Source organism: Cetorhinus maximus, chromosome 9, assembly GCF_964194155.1.
Source record: "Cetorhinus maximus chromosome 9, sCetMax3.hap1.1, whole genome shotgun sequence".
Classification (NCBI taxonomy): domain Eukaryota; kingdom Metazoa; phylum Chordata; class Chondrichthyes; order Lamniformes; family Cetorhinidae; genus Cetorhinus; species Cetorhinus maximus.
Window position 1 is genome coordinate 71,984,176 of NC_135887.1, and position 22,955 is coordinate 72,007,130.

Sequence of the window (22,955 nt, forward strand, 5' to 3'; positions counted from 1 at the left end):
GTGATCTGAGGAAATGTGTCACTTAGAGTCAAATCTGAGCAACCAACCTCTAAGCTACTTTGAATAGCAATGCTTCACCGTGCCATCTCTTTGCATCAAGAGTGCTGATAGTGTCTAAAAGCATTACAAGTGAAGCTTATTTTAAAACAAACAGACTTGTACGTTGGCATGTACTGTAGACACAGACTGTGCATCAGAACTCCATTGCCACCCAGCACTGAGGCATCTTTCTGAACTTTATCACTTACAGAGAATGCAAAGAAAAGTCCATGCCTTTAGAACCAATGGCAACAATTGTCAGCCTCCAGGTTATTTGGTGAAGAAAATTAGGGAAAGCCATATCCTGCTCTGGAAGGTTATGGAATGCAAGGTTCCCATGGTAACTGAGGTAGCGCTGTCCTGTTATCCAGGCACTTTGCTGCAGATTTGATTCTGTGAGTAGGAACTCCCTAATCTTCTCTTCTTTGTTAATGATTGAAAATCCAAGCCTGCAAACCAAGGAGTGATACGTGTGCACTTTAAATTCTGAAGTGGAAGGGTCTGCAGCTAGGGGTTGAGATCTCAATGTCTACTCGACAAGGGCCCTGATCAGCATTCCAATCATTTGCAGAGAATCTTTTCAAACTTGTACCTCTTTTCTAAAAGACAGTGAGACATCAGTGGGGTGTGGGGGCACATCTGTGAGGCCAGTGCCTCAGACCGGGTGGCTCCCTAAGCATTGCATGCCCCATCTTTACAGAGTGGTATTACCCTGTCTGCCAGGTTCTTATTGATTTCCCAATATTCTCCTTCCTGCCTCAAATGGGGGGATTAACTTATATCAACGAGTTCCTGTCCAGGCTGCATCAATCACCCACCTGGCACCTAACCGAGCTGACAACATTCTTCAAGGTGAGCTGGTGTGGGGTGCATGGCAGCCTGTGTCACACCCAAACTGCCCACATGGACAGCATTTTTAAAAATATCACTGGATGGGGAGGCGGAGTGAAAATAACCCCCGACGTGAGCTGTTGGCCCTTTCTTCCTCCATTCTCTCGAGTCCTGGTCAGCAGTCATTCGAATCACTTCACAACCCACACGATCAGCTCCTCTGACTCCCCAGTGCACTGCATTTCTCAGTCAGTAATCAGGTTTTAACCACAAATCAAAAACAAACTCTACACCCGCCAAGTTTAGCTATCAAAAGACATATAAAGCTCTTTTAGAGGTTTGGGAAGCTGATATTAAGAGTTACGTGAGCATATAAAAGTTATGCCAAAAAGGAAGAACCATTAACACCCAGTGTTGCCCGATTGTTTCATAGTAATATGTGCACTACATATCATGCAAGATTTACATTAGACACAAGCATACAAGATTTAATAACAGTCCACAGTAATACAACAGCTCAAGGAGACATTCTGAGAAAATAGAAAACCAGTTAACACCAAACAACAGAGACCCAACTGGATCCTTAAAAAGCCATTTGCTTCAAGGATTGATGCCTGGGAACTTATTACAATGACTCATTTCATCTGTGAAATCTCTCAGCAGAGGGTTTTAACATTGCTTGTACAGATTGTAATATATTCTTATCTGTCACACAAGATACTGTTTAAAAAAAAATCACAACCCACCCCTAGCGCATGAGGGTACCTTTCAGTTAACCAGGATAGTGTGTGCTGGGTTATGTGATCCTTGCATTTATATTTGCCAAAGATACAGGGGAAGACACTCCAGAGACTTGGACCCTCTCTCACTGCTTCATATCCAAACAGCCCCCTGCCAGAACATTGGCCGTCGTGTGGCACTGTAGTGAATTTTGCAAAAGGTTTGACATAAGGTTGTGCTTGTCCATTGCGCTGAAGTGAAAGGCAGTGACTGGGGAATTGATCATGCCGAGGCAATATTTATTTAATGCTCTTTCAGCCAGTAGCAGGTGCACGTGACCGATAGGTTCCAACAGAAACCACTTGCAGTGGCATCTTAACCATCCATTGGATCAAATGCCATACTGGCTGCCATGTAGTTACAAGGGGTTAAGGGTCAAGTGGGTCAGGGCAAAGGATTCAGCTCTTTTTCCAGCTCTTACGACCTGGCAAGGTAACTCAGTCCTTAGCTGAACAGGATCACAATGCTTCCAGTGCTCCAGCATCAGGTGGCTGTGCTGATTCCAACCAAGCTATGTATATGAATATAATATGAATTATCTATGTATTTGAATGGGATATGTGACTAATATTGGTTCAGTAAAGGTCTGGCACCCAAACATTCTTAATCCTGAAGGAGGCACTGTTTTATTAAAGGACTGATATTTGGGCTCATCTGAAAGCTTCCATCCCACTTTGACGCCACTGACACTGAAACAGCTTGCTGGTATTTGAAGGTGGCTTTTAACCTCACCACCTTTCATGATCTGGAGCCTGTTGTAGAACCTGAGGTTCATTCCCTTGGAATAAATGGATGGGTGATTGTTGCTTTTGGGTGGTGAGGTTGAAGATGAACCCCAGCCCCTGCCCTGCATTTAAGAGGGCAGCAGAGCTGGAAGCAGGGTATGTAGAGTGAGAGGGGTTTTAGGGGGTGACCTTCCACTGCACAAGTCCATTTGGCCACACGATTGCCCCCCATCAGCCTGGTGGCTGAATTCTGCTCTCAGGACTATCTAGGAGATCATAGGGCATGGGAAGCATAAATGGGTCAATATAGAAAGTAAAGGTCTGGTTCAGAGGAGGGCTTTTAAATATCCACATCAGGAGCAACCTTTACGCTTACTCCCTCTGCATGAATGTTTAATTCTATCCATCCCCCCCACCCTGGGTCCCTGAAGGAAGCCATGCTGGTGCAGAATATTCAAAATATATGTCCACAACCTTCTAACAAGCTGGATTTAGAATGGCAAGAATGGCACCTTCCATTCAAAACCTGCAGGCAGTGTCATGTGGAACTGGACTGGTGTTGGGCTAGCACCATTAGTTATCCATCCCCACCACCCCATTGACAAGCAGTTAACTGGGGGGAACTATTGTGCTGAAGTGAGGCCTTGGTCTGTGAGATACCTCCGCAGCCTTACCTGTTGACCTTGCCTGTTGGCATTGCCTATGCTGGCCAGTGCTGTAAGTTTGCAGCACATTTCCCAGAACGTACTGTGTTATTTAAGCACTACCCATCACACCATGTGACAGGTTCTGCTCAGAGGCCATTTTTGACTTCAAGGAAGGTAGGATGAGGGGATGTACATGATATCGTTGCTGGACTAATGCACTTGTGGATTTTACTAATGGCAGTAATGTGCATAAAGCCAGATCACGTCCCTGAGAATGGCCAATCCCAAGTAGTTAGGCCAAAAACTGTGCTTAATAGTAATACTAACTGTACGACTTGGCAAAATCCAACATGGTAGAGAGAAGAGTTCAAAGTCCTGGATGTGCAGTCAAAGTGATGCAATTAGCTTGCCTTGCAAAGTAAGCATGAGCTAAACAAGCCATACAATTCTCAACCAGGTCAAAGGCTGGGGGTTAACAGGGAAAGGGAACACTTTACAAACCGCATGTATATTGGCTGCAATTCTTGTGCTTTGATTGATGAATTTGGCTCTACCGCCTGGACTCCTCACTCACTCCCTCCTCTTTCCCACTTGACCGTTTGGAAATCTGAAAAGTACTACACAGTAACTGGTAAAACCCGAGCTAAATCCCCTTCCCCGGCTCCAGTATTTACTATTTGGACCTTACGCTAACCACATTTAGATAAAAGAAATAAAGGATTTTGATGTGTTATTGTTTTGTTGCCTGTCGGATGAACGATTTCAGCAGAAGCGAGTTTCGGGGGGCTCATGGGTGATGGGACTGGGTGTCCCTTTCTCTTCAGCTCTCCCGATTCCATGGTTCCTCCTCAACAATTGTGTAGTCGGCAGCTGTGCCATTGTTGGCCATGGTAACCTGGAAGTAATTAGGAGGGAAATCTAACTCAAGGGAGTAAGGCACTTGAGAAAAAGAGAAATATAGAAAGCAAGAGAGTGAGAACAAATTCAAGTTGCATGATGACACTCCATTTCCTATTGAGACAATACTGTATATTCAACCAGCATTGGGGCCTTGAGTTAACCTAGGAATAGTATAGAGAGGGAACAAACATCCTCAGTATGGATACAAAACCTGTGGGGGTAATTTAACCTTTGGGTGACAGTGCAACACAGGTGATAATGGATCAGCCAGACATTAAATCTTTCCCGAATTTTAGTTAGGAATAAAAATTGGAATTATGTATAACAGGTGGTTAAATTTATATCAGCCATATCACACTATTGCTCAAAGTCAAAATGATCCCTTACATATCAAAGTCATCTCTCCGTTAATCAATCTTTCAAAGCTGCAAGAAAAACTCAAATCCACTTCACTCTGTGTTACCTTATTACTTTTGTTTGTTAACTCCATGTTACTCTTGAGGCCTGTATTAAGCCCTCTGCTATCAGGCGCACATGCTAAACCTCTAATGATGCTTCCCTATGTCCATCATGAAGCAGTGGGATCTACTGCCCAGGCAGAAGAGCCCTGTTTGATTTCCCCTGCTCCCTCAGAAGTCACACCCTCCAGATGGTGCAGGTAAGATAAAGAACTGGGGACAGCAAAATGAGCCTTGCCCTCTCTCTCTCCCTCTCTCAAAACTGTACTTAGGGCACTGCCCCTGAAACCATGAAATATTTTCTTTAACCATGTCAAAAATTCAAACACATTAATTTGCCTAAATAAGATTGTATGCACCTGTTTCCAGCCAAATGAGACAAATGAAGCCCAACCAAAACTAATTTCATGGATATTGCTGAAGAAAGAGATTTTGTTAATTATATTAATACACAGGGCCCTGTTCTTTGCAGACAGAAAGAACATATACACACATTGCACCTGTTTCAGTTAAACAAAATAAATAACAGCCATTCGCTGGTTCATTCTCAGGCAATGTCTTGACCAATCAGAGTCAAACTGCCTGGTTTAAATTTCAAACAATGCTTGGCAGTTAACTGTCAGTCACCATCAACTCACACATTCTTCATGGCCATACCTCTACCAATCAGAGTCCCCTTGCCAACTAACCAGCACTATCTTCTCACACATATAAATTGTTGTTCCCTTTACATTTGGTATTCTTGTGAATTGTCCTGATGAGTGCAAGATGAAAAGCTTCAGCATAAAATGTCTCTTTTTCCAGCAACACTCAAGTTCTGTATACCAAATGACTATTTAATTTCATGAACTGGTTTCAGGTCAGGGTATGCAGAATTATGATCCCTCAGGTCAGTAATATCTGTATGTTGCCAAGACCAAATACACCAGGTTATATTCCAGCCCCAGCTGTACCGTGGTTGCTGCCTCTATTTATTTTTGCTGAAACCAATGTGGTTATTTGTCAAATTGTACCTCTCTTCTATCTGAGCATGGTCAGCTAGGTTTGATAACAGTGACAGGAAGATTTGTGTGGCTCTGGCAGTGTTGCAGTGTGTGTTAGTCACTGCTGAAGTAGTGAGGCTACCACAAGTCCAGTAGTTGGAGGAGCATCTTCCATATGTGTTATATATTGTTGATTACATATATAAAAAGGTTTGGTTTCTTCAGCTGTGCGTCAATTGTGTTTTAATTGTGGGTTAATGGAGGATTAGAAGGTATTAAATTGTCTGCCTGTAAGCCAATGATATGTTGTTGAGGAAGCGAAGAGCTGAAAGTAGGCTGATTGGACCTTTCGAAAGTTAAAATTGTTCCAAGAAAGGTGAAGTTAAATGTTCATGTTCTAGAGGACTTGTTGCCTGAATGAAGTAGACCGTTGCATTTATGTAGCATCTTTTATGACTTAGTGCATCTCAAAGTGCTGTACAGCATACTAAGATCTCACAAATCACAATGACCAAATAATCTGCTTCAATGTGTTGGTTGAGGGATAAATTTAGGATAAGACACTTGGGACACCCCTGTTCTTCTTCAAACAGTGCTGTAGGATTTTTTAATATCACTTAAAAGGAAAATCGGGGCCTTGATTTAACATCTCACTTTAAAGATGGTGTAGTCCCCTCTCAGTACTGCACTGGAGTGTCTGCCTAAATTTGCACTCATGTCTCTGGACTTGGGTTTGAACTTATGACCTTCTGACTGAAGGGACAACTGAGCCACCACTGACACTGATAAGAAGATAAATCTTTAACTCAAAGTACATTCAGCAGTGCAGTAAAATTACAACACCAGGTGATCCAGACTCCATCTCGAGAATTAATATTGGAATTAGTCTTATCAGGTTAGGTTCTAGATATTAATGTCAATCTTCTATTTTGGGGGTAGGATGTAGGGAGTTAATTCAGAACATACATCCCCTCAGTCATAATAAAATTGATTGCTTGCAAGGGCAAATTGAGTTGAAGTGAATTTGTGTTTTTTTTGTAAAATAAAAATGCTTTTAGCTCCTCTTAACTGAATATGATGTCTAAATTCTCATCTTGTTCCTCCTTCCTAAAGCTCCAAAGCCACAGTCCAGCGAAGGAGGTCTAGCAAAGGTGTTGGAATGCGCAACCCTCCCTCTCCTGAGCATGTGCACAGGAACCCCAAATGACAGAAAAAGCAAAGATGTCATGGGAGAACACATTCATTAGTACACAGAGACAGTCAGCAGATGAAATGAATAGACAGAACAGACTGTAGAAATACAATCATTTACATTACAGACACATTAACTCAACAAATGCTTGTGATGGACATAATTTTTGCAACAACAGTCCCTATACCCCAAAACACCAGTCTGGCCAATAGGGCTTCACTATGAAGAGGAAGCACAATCACTGGCTCTCACCTCTGGTATCTAAGTCTCACATACACTAAATGTGGTGGAAGCTGTTTTGCAAATGAGATCCCTACATGCAGCTATTTGCACTGAGTGTTTCAGGGATACAGAGCTCATATAGCTCAGCTTCATTGATTTTGGTAAAAGCTTTACTGATTTTCCCCTGGAATTTGCTAATCATTCCTTTGTGCCTGAGTTTTTACAATCACACATTGTCTAAGTTTATTCAAGCTGTGCGCTGCTTCTCAGCAAACATGACAGATTTTACCCATATAGGTAGCACTTGTTCTGGTCACATCAGGGCCTCATGGGATGTGAGATGCAAATCCTTCACTTTCAGAACACGAGAGAAAGATTTACTCAGGTCGCCGCTACTGAAATAAACTTAGTGTTGAAATTCTCATCTTCCCTATTTGTAAAAAAGTATAAAAATATTTGTTTTCACTAGAATAAATGTCCGGTGGATATCTTGTTACTAACACAATGGCTTCGATGTTACTCCCCCATCAAATTGGGTGGGAGGGGGTTGTAGGGTGGGCTAGTAGGTATGGGTTTAAAGAATTAAAATGGGAAACATGACCCAACACAATGCACAAACATCAAAATCCTGTTTATGCTGTGGTGGATATTGGAATGCCAGTGAGAGGCAGGACACCTAATTAACATTTGTAAATGGAGTTCCCACAGCACATCAGAGTGGGAGCTTCCAACTCCACAAGCTAAATGAAAATAAAATACTGCAGATGCTGGAAATCTGAAATAAAAACAGAAGACACTGGAAAAACTCAACAGGTCTGGCAGCAACTGTGAAGAGAGACACAGAGTTAATGTTTTGAATCCATATGACTCTTCTTCAGAGCTAAAGAGAAGTAGAAATGTGATGGATTTTATACAGTTTAAGAGGGCGTGGAGCAGGTGGAGCAAAATAGAATGTCAGGGATAGGTGGGAGATCAGGAGAGATTGACAAAGATGTCATGGACACAAGACAAAGGGCCTGTTAATCGTAATGTTAAAGACTAAAGAAGGTGCTGATAGTAGCATGAAGGTAAGATAGCAGAATGTACTACTGGCTGAACAAGGGTCAGCACTCTGTGAAAACACAACATAGAAACAAGTGACAGATGGCCCGGTGGGGGTGGGGGATAAAAAATGAATAAATACTTTTTTAAAAATTGGATTAAAAAGGGGTGAGGATGGAGGAGAGAGTTCATGATCTGAAGTTGTTGAACTCAATGTAAAGTTTGGGAGGCTGTGAAGTGCCTAATCAGAAGATGAGGTGCTGTTCCTCCAGTTTGCTTTGGGCTTCACTGGAACATTGCAGCAGGCCAAGGACGGACATGTGGGCATGAGAGCAGGGTAGTGTGTTGAAATGGCAAGCGAGGGGAAGGTCTGACCCATCTCCTGCCTCTGCCCTCACACCTTCCCCTCCCTCCCAGAATCATGATAGGTTGCCCCTTGTCCTCAGTTTTCACCCCACCAGCCTCCACATTCAAAGGATCAGCTTCCGCCATTTCTGCCAACTCCAGCATGATGTCAACGCCAAACACATCTTCCCCTCACCTCACCCCCCTTTAGCATTCCATAGGGACCTTTCCCTCCGGGACACCCTGGTCCACTCCTTCATCACCCACAACTCCTCATCCCCTTCCCACAGTACCTTCCCATGTAATCACAGAAGGTGCAACATCTTTTACCTTCTCCCTCCTCACCGTCCAAAGGCCCAAACATTCCTTTCAGGTGAAGCAGCACGTCACTTGCACCTCCTTAAATTTGGTCTACTGCATCTGCTGCTCCCAATGCGGTCTCCGCTACACTGGGGAGACCAAAGGCAGACTGAGTGACCGCTTTGCGGAACACCTTCACTCAGTCCGCAAGCATGACCCAGCGCTTGCCATTTCGACACACCATCCTGCTCTCATGCCCACATGTCCAACCTTGACCTGCTGCAATGTTCCAGTGAAGCTCAACGCAAACTGGAGGAACAGCACCTCATCTTCCGATTAGGCACTTTACAGCCTTCTGGACTTAACATTGAGTTCAACAACTTCAGACCATGAACTCCGTCCTCCATCTTGACCCCTTTTTAAATCTACTTTTTAAAAAAAAATTTATTTATTTTTATTTATTTATTTATTTTTATTTCCTCCCCCCACCCCCTCCCCCTCCCCACCCCACCCCTCCCCCTCCCCCACCACTACAGGACCCTCTGTCACTTGTTCAATATTGTTTTTTCACAGAGATGACCCTTGTTCTGCTATTAACATTCTGCTTTCTTACCTTTATGCCATTATCAGCACCTTCTTTAATCTTTACCACTACCATTAACACTCCCTTTGTCTTGTGTCTTAGCCAATCTCTCCTGAGCTCTCATCTATCTCTAACCTTCTATTTTGTTCCACCTACTCCACCCTGCAAACAGTATAAGTTTCATCACATTTCTGCTTTTTATCTCTGAGGAAGAGTCATATGGACTCAAAACGTTAACTCTGTTTCTCTCTCCACAGATACTGCCAGACCTCCACAAGCTAAATGCCTTTCTTCACCATTCTGGGGGTCAGGAGGAGCAGGAGTATTCTCCCTGGACCACTCAAAGAACACTTTTGCCTCCCAACTTATGCCTCCCAACACTCATCCTCAAGTTGATCAATGACCACCACCCCCTTCTCCCCACAACCATTATCATCAACCCTCCCACCCTCAATTATTGATCAACCCACCATCAATCATTGAGCCCCTTTACCCTGGATTATTGACTCCTAGAACCCCCTGCTGCCCCCCCAGATCACTGAACTCCCTGCCCTGATCACTTACCCCTTAATCACTGACCCCCACTGCCATCACATTCCCCCTATCACTGATGCCCCCACCCCAGACCACTGACAGCCTACCTCAATCATCATTCCGCACCCCCAACCAATGATCCGTCCTTGTTCACTGACACCCTCACCCCCAATCGCTGGTTCCCCCCACTTTCGATCACAGACCCAATCACTGACCCCTCCATGCCTATTTACTGACCCACCTCTACCCAATCACTGATTCACCAACCGCCCCTCCCCCTTTCCCAATCACTGACCTCCTGATTGCTGGGACTTTTCCTCTGTGGTTTGGGCTGGGCCTCCTGCCACTGGTCAGGTTGTCAGGACAGTAAGATTGATAATGAGACAGTGTCTTTAAGTTTGGCTTGACTGGACATCACATCCCTTGTCGGGATCTTCAGCTATTTTCATCCCCCTGCCTCTGGCAAGTATTGGGTTCCTGTTGCCCAATACTGTGAAAATCAGTCCCTTGCCCTGCCCGCTGCCCTCCTCCATATTCATACTGTTTCTGACAGGTTTCCATTATATCTCTGCTGCTACAGGCCCAGTATTTGTGCTGAATGTGAGCTACTACATTAGCAACATCCACCAAGTAATTAATTACAAAGTTTGAGTTCCGACCTTGTACCTCTCTTGGTTCGTCAATGGTGTTCAATGATGCTGAGCCCAACCCTTGATGACTAGATAGAAACAAAATACTGCGGACACTGGAAATTTGAAATAAAAACAGGAAATACTGGAAAAACTCAGCAGCATCTGTGGAGAGAGAAACAGAGATAATGTTTTGAGTCCGTTTGACTGTTGATATAGACTCAAAACATTACCTCTGTTTCTCTCTCCACAGATGCTGCCCAACCTGCTGAGGTTTTCCAGCATTTTCTGCTTTTAACCCTGATGTCAAGGTTTGAGAGTTACTCTTTAGTTGGTCTATAGTTGTTCTTTGGTTTATCCTGAAAGGCACATCCATCCCCTATCTGCAGAATATTCCCCTTCCTTTCTAGACAGAAAATCTGTCAATCAGCATTCTATGGAGCACCTAGGAGCGAACCTTGTTGCATCTAAGTTCTCTTTCTCCAAAATAACCACCAAGGTTCCAGGATGCCAGCGGGGAGGTATACTGCAGGCGGGCAATACTATTTAGGGGCCAGGTGAGGCTCTACCCTGCTTTGCTTAGATGTCCAAGGACTGTAAATTGTCAGTGCCTCTCAGAGTGTCTCGGTTATTGTAGCTCAGTACACTAATGCCATCGAGAAGACTGACTATTTTTGTTTACAAAGATCCTGTTGAACTAGAGGTGAAAGACAGTGAATGGCTCCTGCTGCTGTGTTAAATTGACCCAGAGGCTGGTAGAGGCCATAATTACAAACTTCAGTTGGCAAATCCATTGCAATATGCCTTCTCCTTTTGTTGCCAGGGACTGTTAGGCAAAGGCCCCAGCACCAAGGATATAAAACATCTGGATAAGTTAAGTGATGCAGTTTTTCATCAATCAGTACAAAAATATTTTATAATAAATGTATTTCAGCTATAAATCTACACAATCCTTTCTCAAAAAGCTGTTAGGGATTTGGCATTAAAGTCAGGTGTGGTCTGGAAGAGTCTGAGTGACAGACACCATATGGAAACTGCTGCTCCCTTTGTTGCTTTATGGATTTTCTGAATGTTCTAGCCACTGTGAGAGTTGGGGTATTTGTTAACTGCTATAACAAACAGCTGGAAATGGAGACAGCTGGATGGAAACAGGCAGTGTTAAATGCAGGTCTCGATATCGGTATATGTGAAATGTACCTTGCCATCTTCCACTTGCACTGAGTTGTTGCCTGAGTAATTACTTGGGTTTGAGTTATTCTCCTGGAAGGTCTTTGTGCCATCATGCATCAAGGCTGTTTTGATCAACTTCTCCTCATCAACCCGGATGTGCTGGGCATCGAGGTTTGCCAGTTCCTCCTCCGACAGGTGGAAGACAATACCAGCTCCAAATGAGTCACCGACCACGTTCACAGAGGTCCTCATCCGGTCTCTGCAATGAGACAGGCAAGAGACAAAGACAGCTACTCTTGGGTTCCCATGACAGCCAGGCCTGAGCTAACATGGCCACCTCACGATGCTACGTACACAAACACAGACACACAGGGGCTTATCATGAGACAGCTGGCACATGATACAGTGAAGTGGATCAGGCTGCAACTCCCCATGTTATCAGGCAGAGGGGGCAACACTGTGTATAGTGCTCTACAGAGGAAAAGTGAGCATTTAAAAATAATGACCTGTATTTCGACAGTGCTGTTCACACCACAGGTCATTGGACAGTGGTTCACAGCCAATGAAGTACGATTTAAAGTATAGACATGGTGGTAGAAACTGTGGCAGCCAATTTGCGCACAGCAAGCTCTCACAAAGAGCAATATGATAATGACCAGATAATCTGTTTTTAGATTAGGTTGAGAGCTAAATATTGGACAGGACACTGGGTATAACTTCACTGTGTTTCTTCAAAATGGGGTCCTGTTATGCCCACCCATGAAACCTCAGTTTAAAGTCTCACCTCCAACAGTGCAGCACTTTCTCAGCACGGTACCAGAGAGTCTGCCTAGATTATATGCTCTGGAGTAGATATTGAACCCACATCGTTCTTCAGAGGTGAGAATGCTCTCACTGAGGTAGGATTGACATGACACAATGTGCACCCGAAGTGTGAGCTTGGCTTATTATAGCCTCAACATTTACTTATGTAAGCATGATATCGTGCATCATGTGATTGGGAGAGTAGAAAACCCGAGATTTGACAGGAATTGAACCGAGTTGCGAATTGGAACTGGGGGAATGTTGATGTGTCTAATCAAAACACAGAACTGGGAACATGTTGATGTACCTTGTCATATACGGAGCTGCAAACTGAGAGAATGTTGATGTTCCTTGTCTGAATATAGAGCTGGGAAATGATGGAATGTAGATGTTCCTTCTCCGAATACTGAGATGGGAACTGAAGGAATGTAGTTTTTCCTTGTCCGAATATTGAGCTGGGAACTAAGGGAATGTTGATGGTCCTTGTCGAATACTGAGCTGCCAACTGAGAGAATGATGATGCTCCTTCTCCGTTTACAGAGCTGGGAACTGAGGGAATGTTGATGTTCCTTTTCCAAATACTGAGCTGGGAACTGAGGGAATGTTAATGATTCTTGTCCCCATAAGGACCAGGGAACTGAAGGAATGTTGACGTACCCTATCTGAATACTGAGCTGGTAACTGAAGGAATGTAGATGTACCTTGTCAGAATACTGAGCTGGGAACTAAGGGAATGTTGATGTTCCTTGTCTGAATACTGAGCTGGGAACTGAGGGAATGTTGATGTTCCTTGTCTGAATACTGAGCTGGGAACTGAGGGAATGTTGATGGTCCTTGTCCGAATACTGTGCTGGGAACTGAGAGAATGTTGATGTTCCTTCTCCGTATATTAAGCAGGGAACTGAGGGAATGTTGAAGTTCCTTGTCCGAATACTGAGCTGGGAGATGAGGGAATGTGGATGTTCCTTGTTTAAATGCTAAAATAGGAACTGAGGGAATGTGGTTGTTGGTTGTTCATTGTCCGAATACTGAGCTGGGAACTGAGGGAATGTTGATGTTCCTTGTTCGAATACTGATTTAGGAATTGAGGGAATGTTGATGTTCCTAGTTTGAATATTGGGCTGGGAACTGAGGGAATGTTGATGTTCCTTCTCCCTATATTGTGCTGGGAACTGAGGGAATGTTGATGTTCCTTGTCCGAATACTGAGCTGGGAACTGAGGGAATATTGATGGTCCTTGTCCGAATACTGAGCTGGGAACTGAGAGAATGTTGATGTTCCTTCTCCGTATATTAAGCAGGGAACTGAGGGAATGTTGAAGTTCCTTGTCCGAATACTGAGCTGGGAGATGAGGGAATGTGGATGTTCCTTGTTCGAATACTGACTTGGGAATTGAGGGAATGTTGATGCTCCTAGTTTGAATATTGGGCTGGGAACTGAGGGAATGTTGATGTTCCTTCTCCCTATATTGTGCTGGGAACTGAGGGAATGTTGCTGTTCCTTGCCCAAATACCCATCTGGGAAGTGAGGGAATGTTGATATTCCCTCTCCCTATATTGTGCTGGGAACTGAGGGACTGTTGATGTTCCTTATCCAAATACTGAGCTGGGAACTGAGGGAATGTTGATGTTCCTTGTCCGACGACAGAGTTGGGAAGTGATGGAATGTTGATGATCCTGGTGCCTATATTGAGCTGGGAACTGATGGATTGTTGACGTTCTTTGTCCCTATATTCTGCTGGGAGCTGAGGAAATGTTGATGTTCCTTCTCCCTATATTGAGCTGGGAACTGAGGGAATGTTGATGTTCCTTGTCCAAATACCCAACTGGGAAGTGAGGGAATGTTGATGTTCCTTGTCCAAATACTGAGCTGGGAACTAAGGGAATGTTGATATTCTGTATCCGAATACTGAGTTTGGAATTGAGGGAATGTTCAAGTTCCTTGACCAAAAACTGAGTTGGGAATGCTGATGTTCCTTCTCCCCATATTGTGCCGGGAACAGAGGGAATGTTGATGTTCCTTGCCCAAATACCCATCTGGGAAGTGAGGGAATGTTGAAGTTCCTTGTCCGACGACAGAGTTGGGAACGGAGGTATGTTCATGTTCCTTGTCCGAATGCTGAACTGGGAACTGAGGGAATGCTGATGTTTCTTGCCCGAATACTGAACTGGGAATGGAGGGAATGTGGATGTTCCTTGTTCCTATATTGAGCTGGAAACTGAGGGAATGTTGATGTTCCTTGCCCAAATATCCAACTGGGAAGTGAGGGAATGTTGATGTTCCTTGTCCAAATACTGAGCTGGGAACTAAGGGAATGTTGATATTCTGTATCCGAATACTGAGTTTGGAATTGAGGGAATGTTCAAGTTCCTTGACCAAAAACTGAGTTGGGAATGCTGATGTTCCTTCTCCCCATATTGTGCCGGGAACAGAGGGAATGTTGATGTTCCTTGCCCAAATACCCATCTGGGAAGTGAGGGAATGTTGAAGTTCCTTGTCCGACGACAGAGTTGGGAACGGAGGTATGTTCATGTTCCTTGTCCGAATGCTGAACTGGGAACTGAGGGAATGCTGATGTTTCTTGCCCGAATACTGAACTGGGAATGGAGGGAATGTGGATGTTCCTTGTTCCTATATTGAGCTGGAAACTGAGGGAATGTTGATGTTCCTTGTCCAAATATCCATCTGGGAAGTGAGGGAATGTTGATGTTCCTTGTCCAAATACTGAGCTGGGAACTAAGGGAATGTTGATGTTCCTTGTCCAAATACAGAGCCGGGAACTGAGGGAATGTTGATGTTCCTTGTCCGGATACTGAGCTTGGAACTGAGGGAATGTAAATGTTCCTTGTCTGAATAATGAGCTGGGAACTAAGGGAAATATGATGATCCTTGTCTGAACACTGAGCTGGGAACTGTGGGAATGTTGATGTTCCTTTTCCCCATATTGATTTGGGAATTGAAGGAACGTTGATGGTTCTTGTCCGGATGCTGAGCTGGGAACTGAGGGAATGCTGATGTTTCTTGCCCAAATACCCACCTGGGAAGTGAGGGAATGTTGATGTTCCTTGTCTGAATACTGAGCTGGGCACTAAGGGAATGTTGATAAAAACAAAAAGCTAAAAGCTACTGCGGATGCTGGAAATCCAAAACAAAAACAGAATTACCTGGAAAAACTCAGCAGGTCTGGCAGCATCGGTGGGGAAGATTACTGATTTCTTCCCCAACGATGCTGCCAGACCTGCTGAGTTTTTCCAGGTAATTCTGTTTTTGTAAGGGAATGTTGATGTTCTGTATCCGAATACTGAGTTTGGAATTGAGGGATTGTTGAAGTTCCTTGTCCAAATACTGAGTTGGGAATGCTGATGTTCCTTCTCCCTATATTGAGCTAGGAACTGAGGGCATGTTGATGTTCCTTGTCCCTAAATAGAGCTGAGAACTGAGGGAATGTTGATGTTCCTTGTCCAAAAACTTAATCTGGGAATTTAGGGAATGTTGATCTTCCTTGTCCGAATACTGAGCTGGAAACTGAAGGAAAGTTCATGTTCCTTGTCCGAAACTGAGCTGGGAACTGAGGAAATATTGATGATCCTGGAGCCTATATTGTTCTGGGAGCTGAGGGAATGTTGATGTTCCTTGTCCCAATATTGAGCTGGGTACTGAGGGAATGTTAATGTTCTTTATCCAAATACCCATCTGGGAAATGAGGGAACGTTGATGTTCCTTGTCCGAATACTGCTCTGGGAACTAAGGGAATGTTAATGTTTTTTTTCGAATACTGAGTTTGGAATTGAGGGAATATTGATCTTCCTTGTCCAAATACTGAGCTGGGAATTGAGGGAATGCTGATGTTCCTTCTCCCTGCATTGTGCTGGGAGCTGAAGGAATGTTGATGTTCCTTCTCCCTATATTGAGCTGGGAACTGAGGGAATGTTGATGTTCCTTGTCCAAATACCCATCTGGGAAGTGAGGGAATGTTGATGTTCCTTGTCCGAATACTGAGCTGGGAACTAAGGGAATGTTAATGTTCTGTTTCCAAAAACTGTGTTTGGAATTGAGGGAATGTTGAGGTTCCTTGTCCGAAAACTGAGCTGGGAACTAAGGGAATGTTAATGTTCTGTTTCCGAAAACTGAGTTTGGAATTGAGGGAATGTTGATGTTCCTTGTCCGAAAACTGAGCTGGGAATTGAGGGAATGCTGATGTTCCTTCTACCTGTATTGTGCTGGGAGCTGAGGGAATGTTGATGTTTTCCAAATACCCATCTGGGAAGTGAGGGAATGTTGACATTCTTTGTCCCTATATTCTGCTGGGAACTGAGGGAATGTTGATATTCCTTGTTCCTATTTTGCACTGGGAACTGAGGGAATGTTGATGTTCCTTGTTCCTATATTGAGCTGGGAACTGAGGGAATGTTGATGTTTCTTGTCCGAATACTGAACTGGGAACGGAGGGAATGTGGATGTTTCTTGTTCCTATATTGCGCTGGGAACTGAGGGAATGTTGATGTTCTGTTTCCGAATACTGAGTTTGGAATTGAGAGAATGTTGATGTTCCTTGTACGAATACTGAGCTGGGAATTGAAGGAATGCTGATGTTCCTTCTCGCTATATTGTGATGGGAGCTGAGGGAATGTTGATGTTTTTCAAATACCCATCTGGGAAGTGAGGGAATGTTAATGATCCTAGTGCATATATTGAGCTGGGAACTGATGGAATGTTGACGTTCTTTGTCCCTATATTCTGCTGGGAACTGAGGGAATGTTAATGTTCCTTGTTCCTATTTTGCACAGGGAACTGAGGGAATGTTGATGTTCCTTGTTCCTATATTGATCTGGGAACTGAGGGAATGTGGATGTCCCTTGTCCGAATACTGAACTGGGAGTGGAGGGAATGTGGATGTTCCTTGTTCCTATATTGCGCTGGGAACTGAGGGAATGTGGATGTCCCTTGTCCGAATACTGAGCTGGGAACAGAAGGAATGTTAATGTACCTTGTTCCTATATTGAGCTGGGAACTGAGGGAACGTTGATGTTCCTTGTCCGAATACTGATCTGGGATCTGAGGGAATTTGGACGTGCCTTGTTCCTATATTGCGCTGGGAACTAAGGGAATGTTGATGTATCTAGTCCAAATTGTCAGATGGGAACTGAGGGAATGCGAATATTCATTGTCCAAATACTGAGTTGGAAACTGGGGGAATGTTGATGTACCTCGTTTGAATACAGATCTGGAACTGAGTGAATGTTGATGTTCCTTATCCAAATATGGAACTGGGAACAGAGGGAATGTTGATGTTCGTTGTCCCTATATTGAGCTGGAAACTGAGGGAATGTTGATCTTTGTTGTCCGGATATTGTGCTGGGAATTGAGGGATTGTTATGTTCCTTGTTCCTATATTGAGCTGGGAACTGAGGGAATGTTGATGTTCTTTGTTCGAATACTGAGTTGGGAATTGAGGGAATGTTGATGTTCCTTCTCCCTATATTGTGCTGGGAATTGAGGGGATGTTGATGTTCCTTGTCCAAATAACCATCTGGGAAGTGAGGGAATGTTGATGTACCTTGTCCGAAAACTGAGCTGGGAACTAAGGGAATGTTGATGTTCTGTATCCGAATACTGAGTTTGGAATTGAGGGAATGTTGATGTTCCTTGTCCGAATACTGAGCTGGGAATACTGATGTTCCATCTCCCTATACTGTGCTGCGAACTGAGGGAATGTTGATGATCCGTGTCTAAATACCCATCTGGGTAGTGAGGGAATGTTGATGTTCCTTGTCCAACTACAGAGTTGGGAACGGAGGGAAAATTGATGTTCCTTGTCCGAATACTGAGATGGAAACTGAAGGAAAGTTCACCTTCCTTGTCCAGATACTGAGCTGGGAACTAAGGGAATGTTAATGTTCTGTATCCGAATACTGAGTTTGGAATTGAGGGAATGTTGATGTTCCTTGTCTGAATACTGAGCTGGGAATTGAGGGAATGCTGATGTTCTTTCTCCCTATATTGTGCTGGGAACTGAGGGAATGTTGATGTTCCTTTTCCAAATACCCATCTGGGAAGTCACGGAATGCTGATGTTCCTTGTCCGACTACAGAGTTGGGAACTGAGGGAATGTTGATGTTCCTTTTCCAAATACCCATCTGGGAAGTGAGAGAATGTCGATGTTCCTTGTTCCTATATTGAGCTGGGAACTCAGGGAATGTTGACGTTTCTTGCCTGAATACTGAACTGGGAATGGAGGGAATGTGGATGTTCCTTGTTCCTATATTGTGCTGGGAACTGAGGGAATGTTGATGTTCCTTGTCCAAATACCCATCTGGGAAGTGAGGGAATGTTGATGTTCCTTGTCTGAATACTGAGCTGGGCACTAAGGGAATGTTGATGTTCTGTATCCGAATACTGAGTTTGGAATTAAGGATTGTTGAAGTTCCTTGTCCAAATACTGAGTTGGGAATGCTGATGTTCCTTCTCCCTATATTGAGCTAGGAACTGAGGGCATGTTGATGTTCCTTGTCCCTAAATAGAGCTGGGAACTGAGGGAATGTTGATGTTCCTTGTCCAAAAACTGATCTGGGAACTTAGGGAACGTTGATGTTCCTTGTCCGAATACTGAGCTGGAAACTGAAGGAAAGTTCATGTTCCTTGTCCGAAACTGAGCTGGGAACTGAGGAAATATTGATGATCCTGGAGCCTATATTGTTCTGGGAGCTGAGGGAATGTTGATGTTCCTTGTCCCAATATTGAGCTGGGTACTGAGGGAATGTTAATGTTCTTTATCCAAATACCCACCTGGGAAATGAGGGAACGTTGATGTTCCTTGTCCGAATACTGATCTGGGATCTGAGGGAATGTGGACGTGCCTTGTTCCTATATTGCGCTGGGAACTAAGGGAATGTTGATGTATCTAGTCCAAATTGTCAGATGGGAACTGAGGGAATGCGAATGTTCATTGTCCAAATACTGAGTTGGAAACTGGCGGAATGTTGATGTACTTCATTTGAATACAGAGCTGGAACTGAGTGAATGTTGATGCTCCTTATCCAAATATGGAACTGGGAACAGAGGGAATGTTGATGTTCGTTGTCCCGATATTGAGCTGGGAACTGATTGAATATTGATGTTCCTTGTTCCTATATTGAGCTGAGAACTGAGCGAATGTTGATGTTCCTTATCCGAATACTGAACTGGGAACAGAGGGAATGTTGATGTTCGTTGTCCCTATATTGAGCTGGAAACTGAGGGAATGTTGATGTTCATTGTCCCGATATTGAGCTGGGAACTAAGGGATTGTTGATGTTCTTTGTTTGAATACTGAACTGGGAACTGAGGGAATGTTGATGTTCCTTGTCCGTATTCAGAGCTGGGAACTGAGGGAATGTTGATATTCCTTGTCCGAATACAGAGTTGGGAACAGAGGGAATGTTGGTGTTCCTTGTCCCAATATTGCACTAGGAACTAAGGGAATGTTGATGTTACTTGACCCTATACAGAGCTGAGAACTGAGGGCATGTTCATGTTCCTTGTCCAAATTGTGAGATGGGAAGTGAGAGAATGTTGATGTTCCTTGTCCCAATATTGAGCTGGGAACTGAGGGAATGTTAATGTCCCTTGTCCCTATATTGAGCTGGGGACAGAGGGAATGTTGATATTCCTTGTCCAAATACAGAGTTGGGAACGGAGGGAATGTTGATGTTCCTTGTCCCAATATTGAGCTGAGAACTGAGGGAATGTTGACGTTTCTTGTCCGAATACTAAAATGTGAGCTGAGGGATTGTTGATGTTCCTTGTGGAAACACTGAGCTGGGAACCAAGGGGATGATGATGTTCCTTGTCCGAATACTGTGCTGAGAACTGAGGGAATATTAATGTTCCTTGTCACCATATCGAGCTGGGAACTGAGGGAATGTTGATGTTCCTTGTTCCTATATTGAGCTGGGAACTGAGGGAATGTTGATGTTCCTTGTTCCTATATTGAGCTGGGAATTGAGGGAATGTTGATGTTCCTTGTTCCTATATTGAGTTGAGAGCTGAGGGAATGTGGATGTTCTTTATCCGAATACTGAACTGGGAACAGAGGGAATGTTGATGTCCGTTGTCCCTATATTGAGCTGGCAGCTGAGGGAATGTTGATAAAAACAAAAAGCTAAAAGCTACTGCGGATGCTGGAAATCCAAAACAAAACAAAAACAGAATTACCTGGAAAAACTCAGCAAGTCTGGCAGCATCGGCGGAGAAGAAATCAGTCAACGTTTCGAGCCTCCATGGCCCTTCGGCAGAACTGCAGCATAGTTTCAACAAGGGAGAAATATAAATTGGTTTAAGGTGGGTGGGTGGGGGTGGGGGGGGGAAGAGACACATTGAGGGTGTGGTGTGAGCAGATAATAATCAAAAGATGTCACAGACAAAAGGGTCAAAGAGGTGTTGAAGGTGGTGGTCTTTGTCTGAGAAAAGTGCTAATTAAGAATGGAAAACAGGATATTCAAAGTACAGCTCTAGTGGGGGTGGGGTGGAAAGACTAAAGGTTTTAGTTTTAGATTTAAAAATAATGGAAATAGGTGGGGAAAGAAGAATCTATATAAATTATTGAAAAAAAAGCGGGTGGGGGGGGGGGGAAGAAACGGGGTGGGGATGGGGGGAGGGGGAGTTTAAGATCTAAAGTTGTTGAATTCAATATTCAGCCCAGAGGGCTGTAAAGTGCCTAGTCGGAAGATGAGGTGCTGTTCCTCCAGTTTGCATTGGGCTTCACTGGAACAATGCAGCAAGCCAAGGACAGACATGTTGGCAAGAGAACAGGGTGGAGTGTTAAAATGGCAAGCGACAGGGAGGTTTGTTCCGCAGGTGTTCCGCAAAACGGTCGCCCAGTTTGCGTTTGGTCTCTCCAATGTAGAGGAGACCGCATTGGGAGCAACGAATGCAGTAGACTAAGTTAGGGGAAATGCAGGTGAAATGCTGCTTCACTTGAAAGGAGTGTTTGGGCCCTTGGACGGTGAGGAGAGAGGAAGTGAAGGGGCAGGTGTTGCATCTTCTGCGTGGGCATGGGGAGGTGCCATAAGTGGGGGTTGAGGAGTAGGGGGTGATGGAGGAGTGGACCAGGGTGTCCCGGAGGGAATGATCCCTACGGAATGCCGTCAAGGGGGGTGAAGGGAAGATGTGTTTGGTGGTGGCATCATGCTGGAGTTGGCGGAAATGGCGAAGGATGATCCTTTGAATGCGGAGGCTGGTGGGGTGATAAGTGAGGACGAGGGGGACCCTATCATGTTTCTGGGAAGGAGGAGAAGGCGTGAGGGAGGATGCGGGATGTTTTTGTTTTGTTGAGGGAATGTTGATGTTCGTTGTCCCGATATTGAGCTGGGAACTGAAGGAATGTGGATGTGCCTTGTTCCTATATTGCGCTGAGAACTAAGGGACTGTTGATGTACCTTATCTGAATTGTTAGATGGGAACTGAGAGAATGCGAATGTTCATTGTCCAAATACTGAGCTGGGAACAGAAGGAATGTTGATGCACCTTGTCAGGATATTGAACTGGGAACTGAGGGAATGTTGATGTTCGTTGTCGCTATATTGAGCTGGAAACTGAGAGAATGTTGATGTTCCTTGTTCCTATATTGAGTTGAGAACTGAGGGAATGTTGATGTTCCTTATCCAAATACTGAACTGGGAACTAAGGGATTGTTGATGTTCCTTGTTTGAATACTGAACTGGGAACTGAGGGAATGTTGATGTTCGTTGTCCCTATATTGAGCTGGAAACTGAGGGAATGTTGATGTTCGTTGTCCCGATATTGAGCTGGGAACTGAGGGAATGTTGATGTTCCTTGTTCCTATATTGAGCTGGGAACTGAGGGAATGTTGATATTCGTTGTCCCGATATTGAGCTGGGAACTAAGGGATTGTTGATGTTCCTTGTTTGAATACTGAACTGGGAACAGAGGGAATGTTGATGTTCCTTGTCCCTGTATTCCGCTGGGAAGTAAGGGAATGTTGATGTTACTTGACCCTATACAGAGCTGGGAACTGAGGGAATATTGATGTTCCTTCTTCCTATATTGAGCTGGGAATTGAGGGAATGTTGATGTTCCTTGTTCGTATATTGAGTTGAGAACTGAGGGAATGTTGATGTTCCTTATCCGAATACTGAACTGGGAACTGAGGGAATGTTGATGTTCGTTGTCGCTGTATTGAGCTGGAAACTGAGGGAATGTTGATGTTCGTTGTCCCGATATTGAGCTGGGAACTGAGGGAATGTGGATGTGCCTTGTTCCTATATTGCGCTGGGAACTAAGGGAATGTTGAAGTACCTTGTACGAATTGTGAGATGGGAACTGAGGGAATGCGAATGTTCATTGTCCAAATACTGAGTTGGAGACTGGGGGAACGATGATGTACCTCGTTTGAATACAGAGCTGGAACTGAGCGAATGTTGATGTTCCTTATCCGAATACTGAACTGGGAACAGAGGGAATGTTGATGTCGTTGTCCCTATGTTGAGCTGGAAACTGAGGGAATGTTGATGTTCGTTGTCCCGATATTGAGCTGGGAACTGAGGGAATGTCGATGTTCCTTGTTCCTATATTGAGCTGGGAACTGAGGGAATGTTGATGTTCGTTGTCCCGATATTGAGCTGGGAACTACGGGATTGTTGATGTTCCTTGTTTGAATACTGAACTCGGAACTGAGGGAATGTTGATGTTCCTTGTCCGAATTCAGAGCTGGGAACTGAGGGAATGTTGATATTCCCTGTTTGAATAAAGAGTTGGGAACGGAGGGAACGTTG

The 22,955-nt window shown here is 44.2% G+C and overlaps 1 protein-coding gene across 1 annotated transcript in view; it reads right to left on the minus strand.

Annotated features, from left to right (window-relative positions):
* Nucleotides 1-3,441: 3,441 nt before the first annotated feature.
* LOC144684709 (excitatory amino acid transporter 2-like) overlaps nt 3,442-22,955 on the minus strand; it is a 214,026-nt gene continuing 194,512 nt past the window's right edge. The window contains exons 10-11 of the mRNA XM_078548840.1: nt 11,407-11,638; nt 3,442-3,917 (exon numbers count right to left, since the gene is read on the minus strand). Of these exons, the coding sequence (XP_078404966.1) occupies nt 3,843-3,917; nt 11,407-11,638 (307 nt within the window). The 3' untranslated portion in view covers nt 3,442-3,842. The remainder of the gene's footprint in view (nt 3,918-11,406; nt 11,639-22,955) is intronic.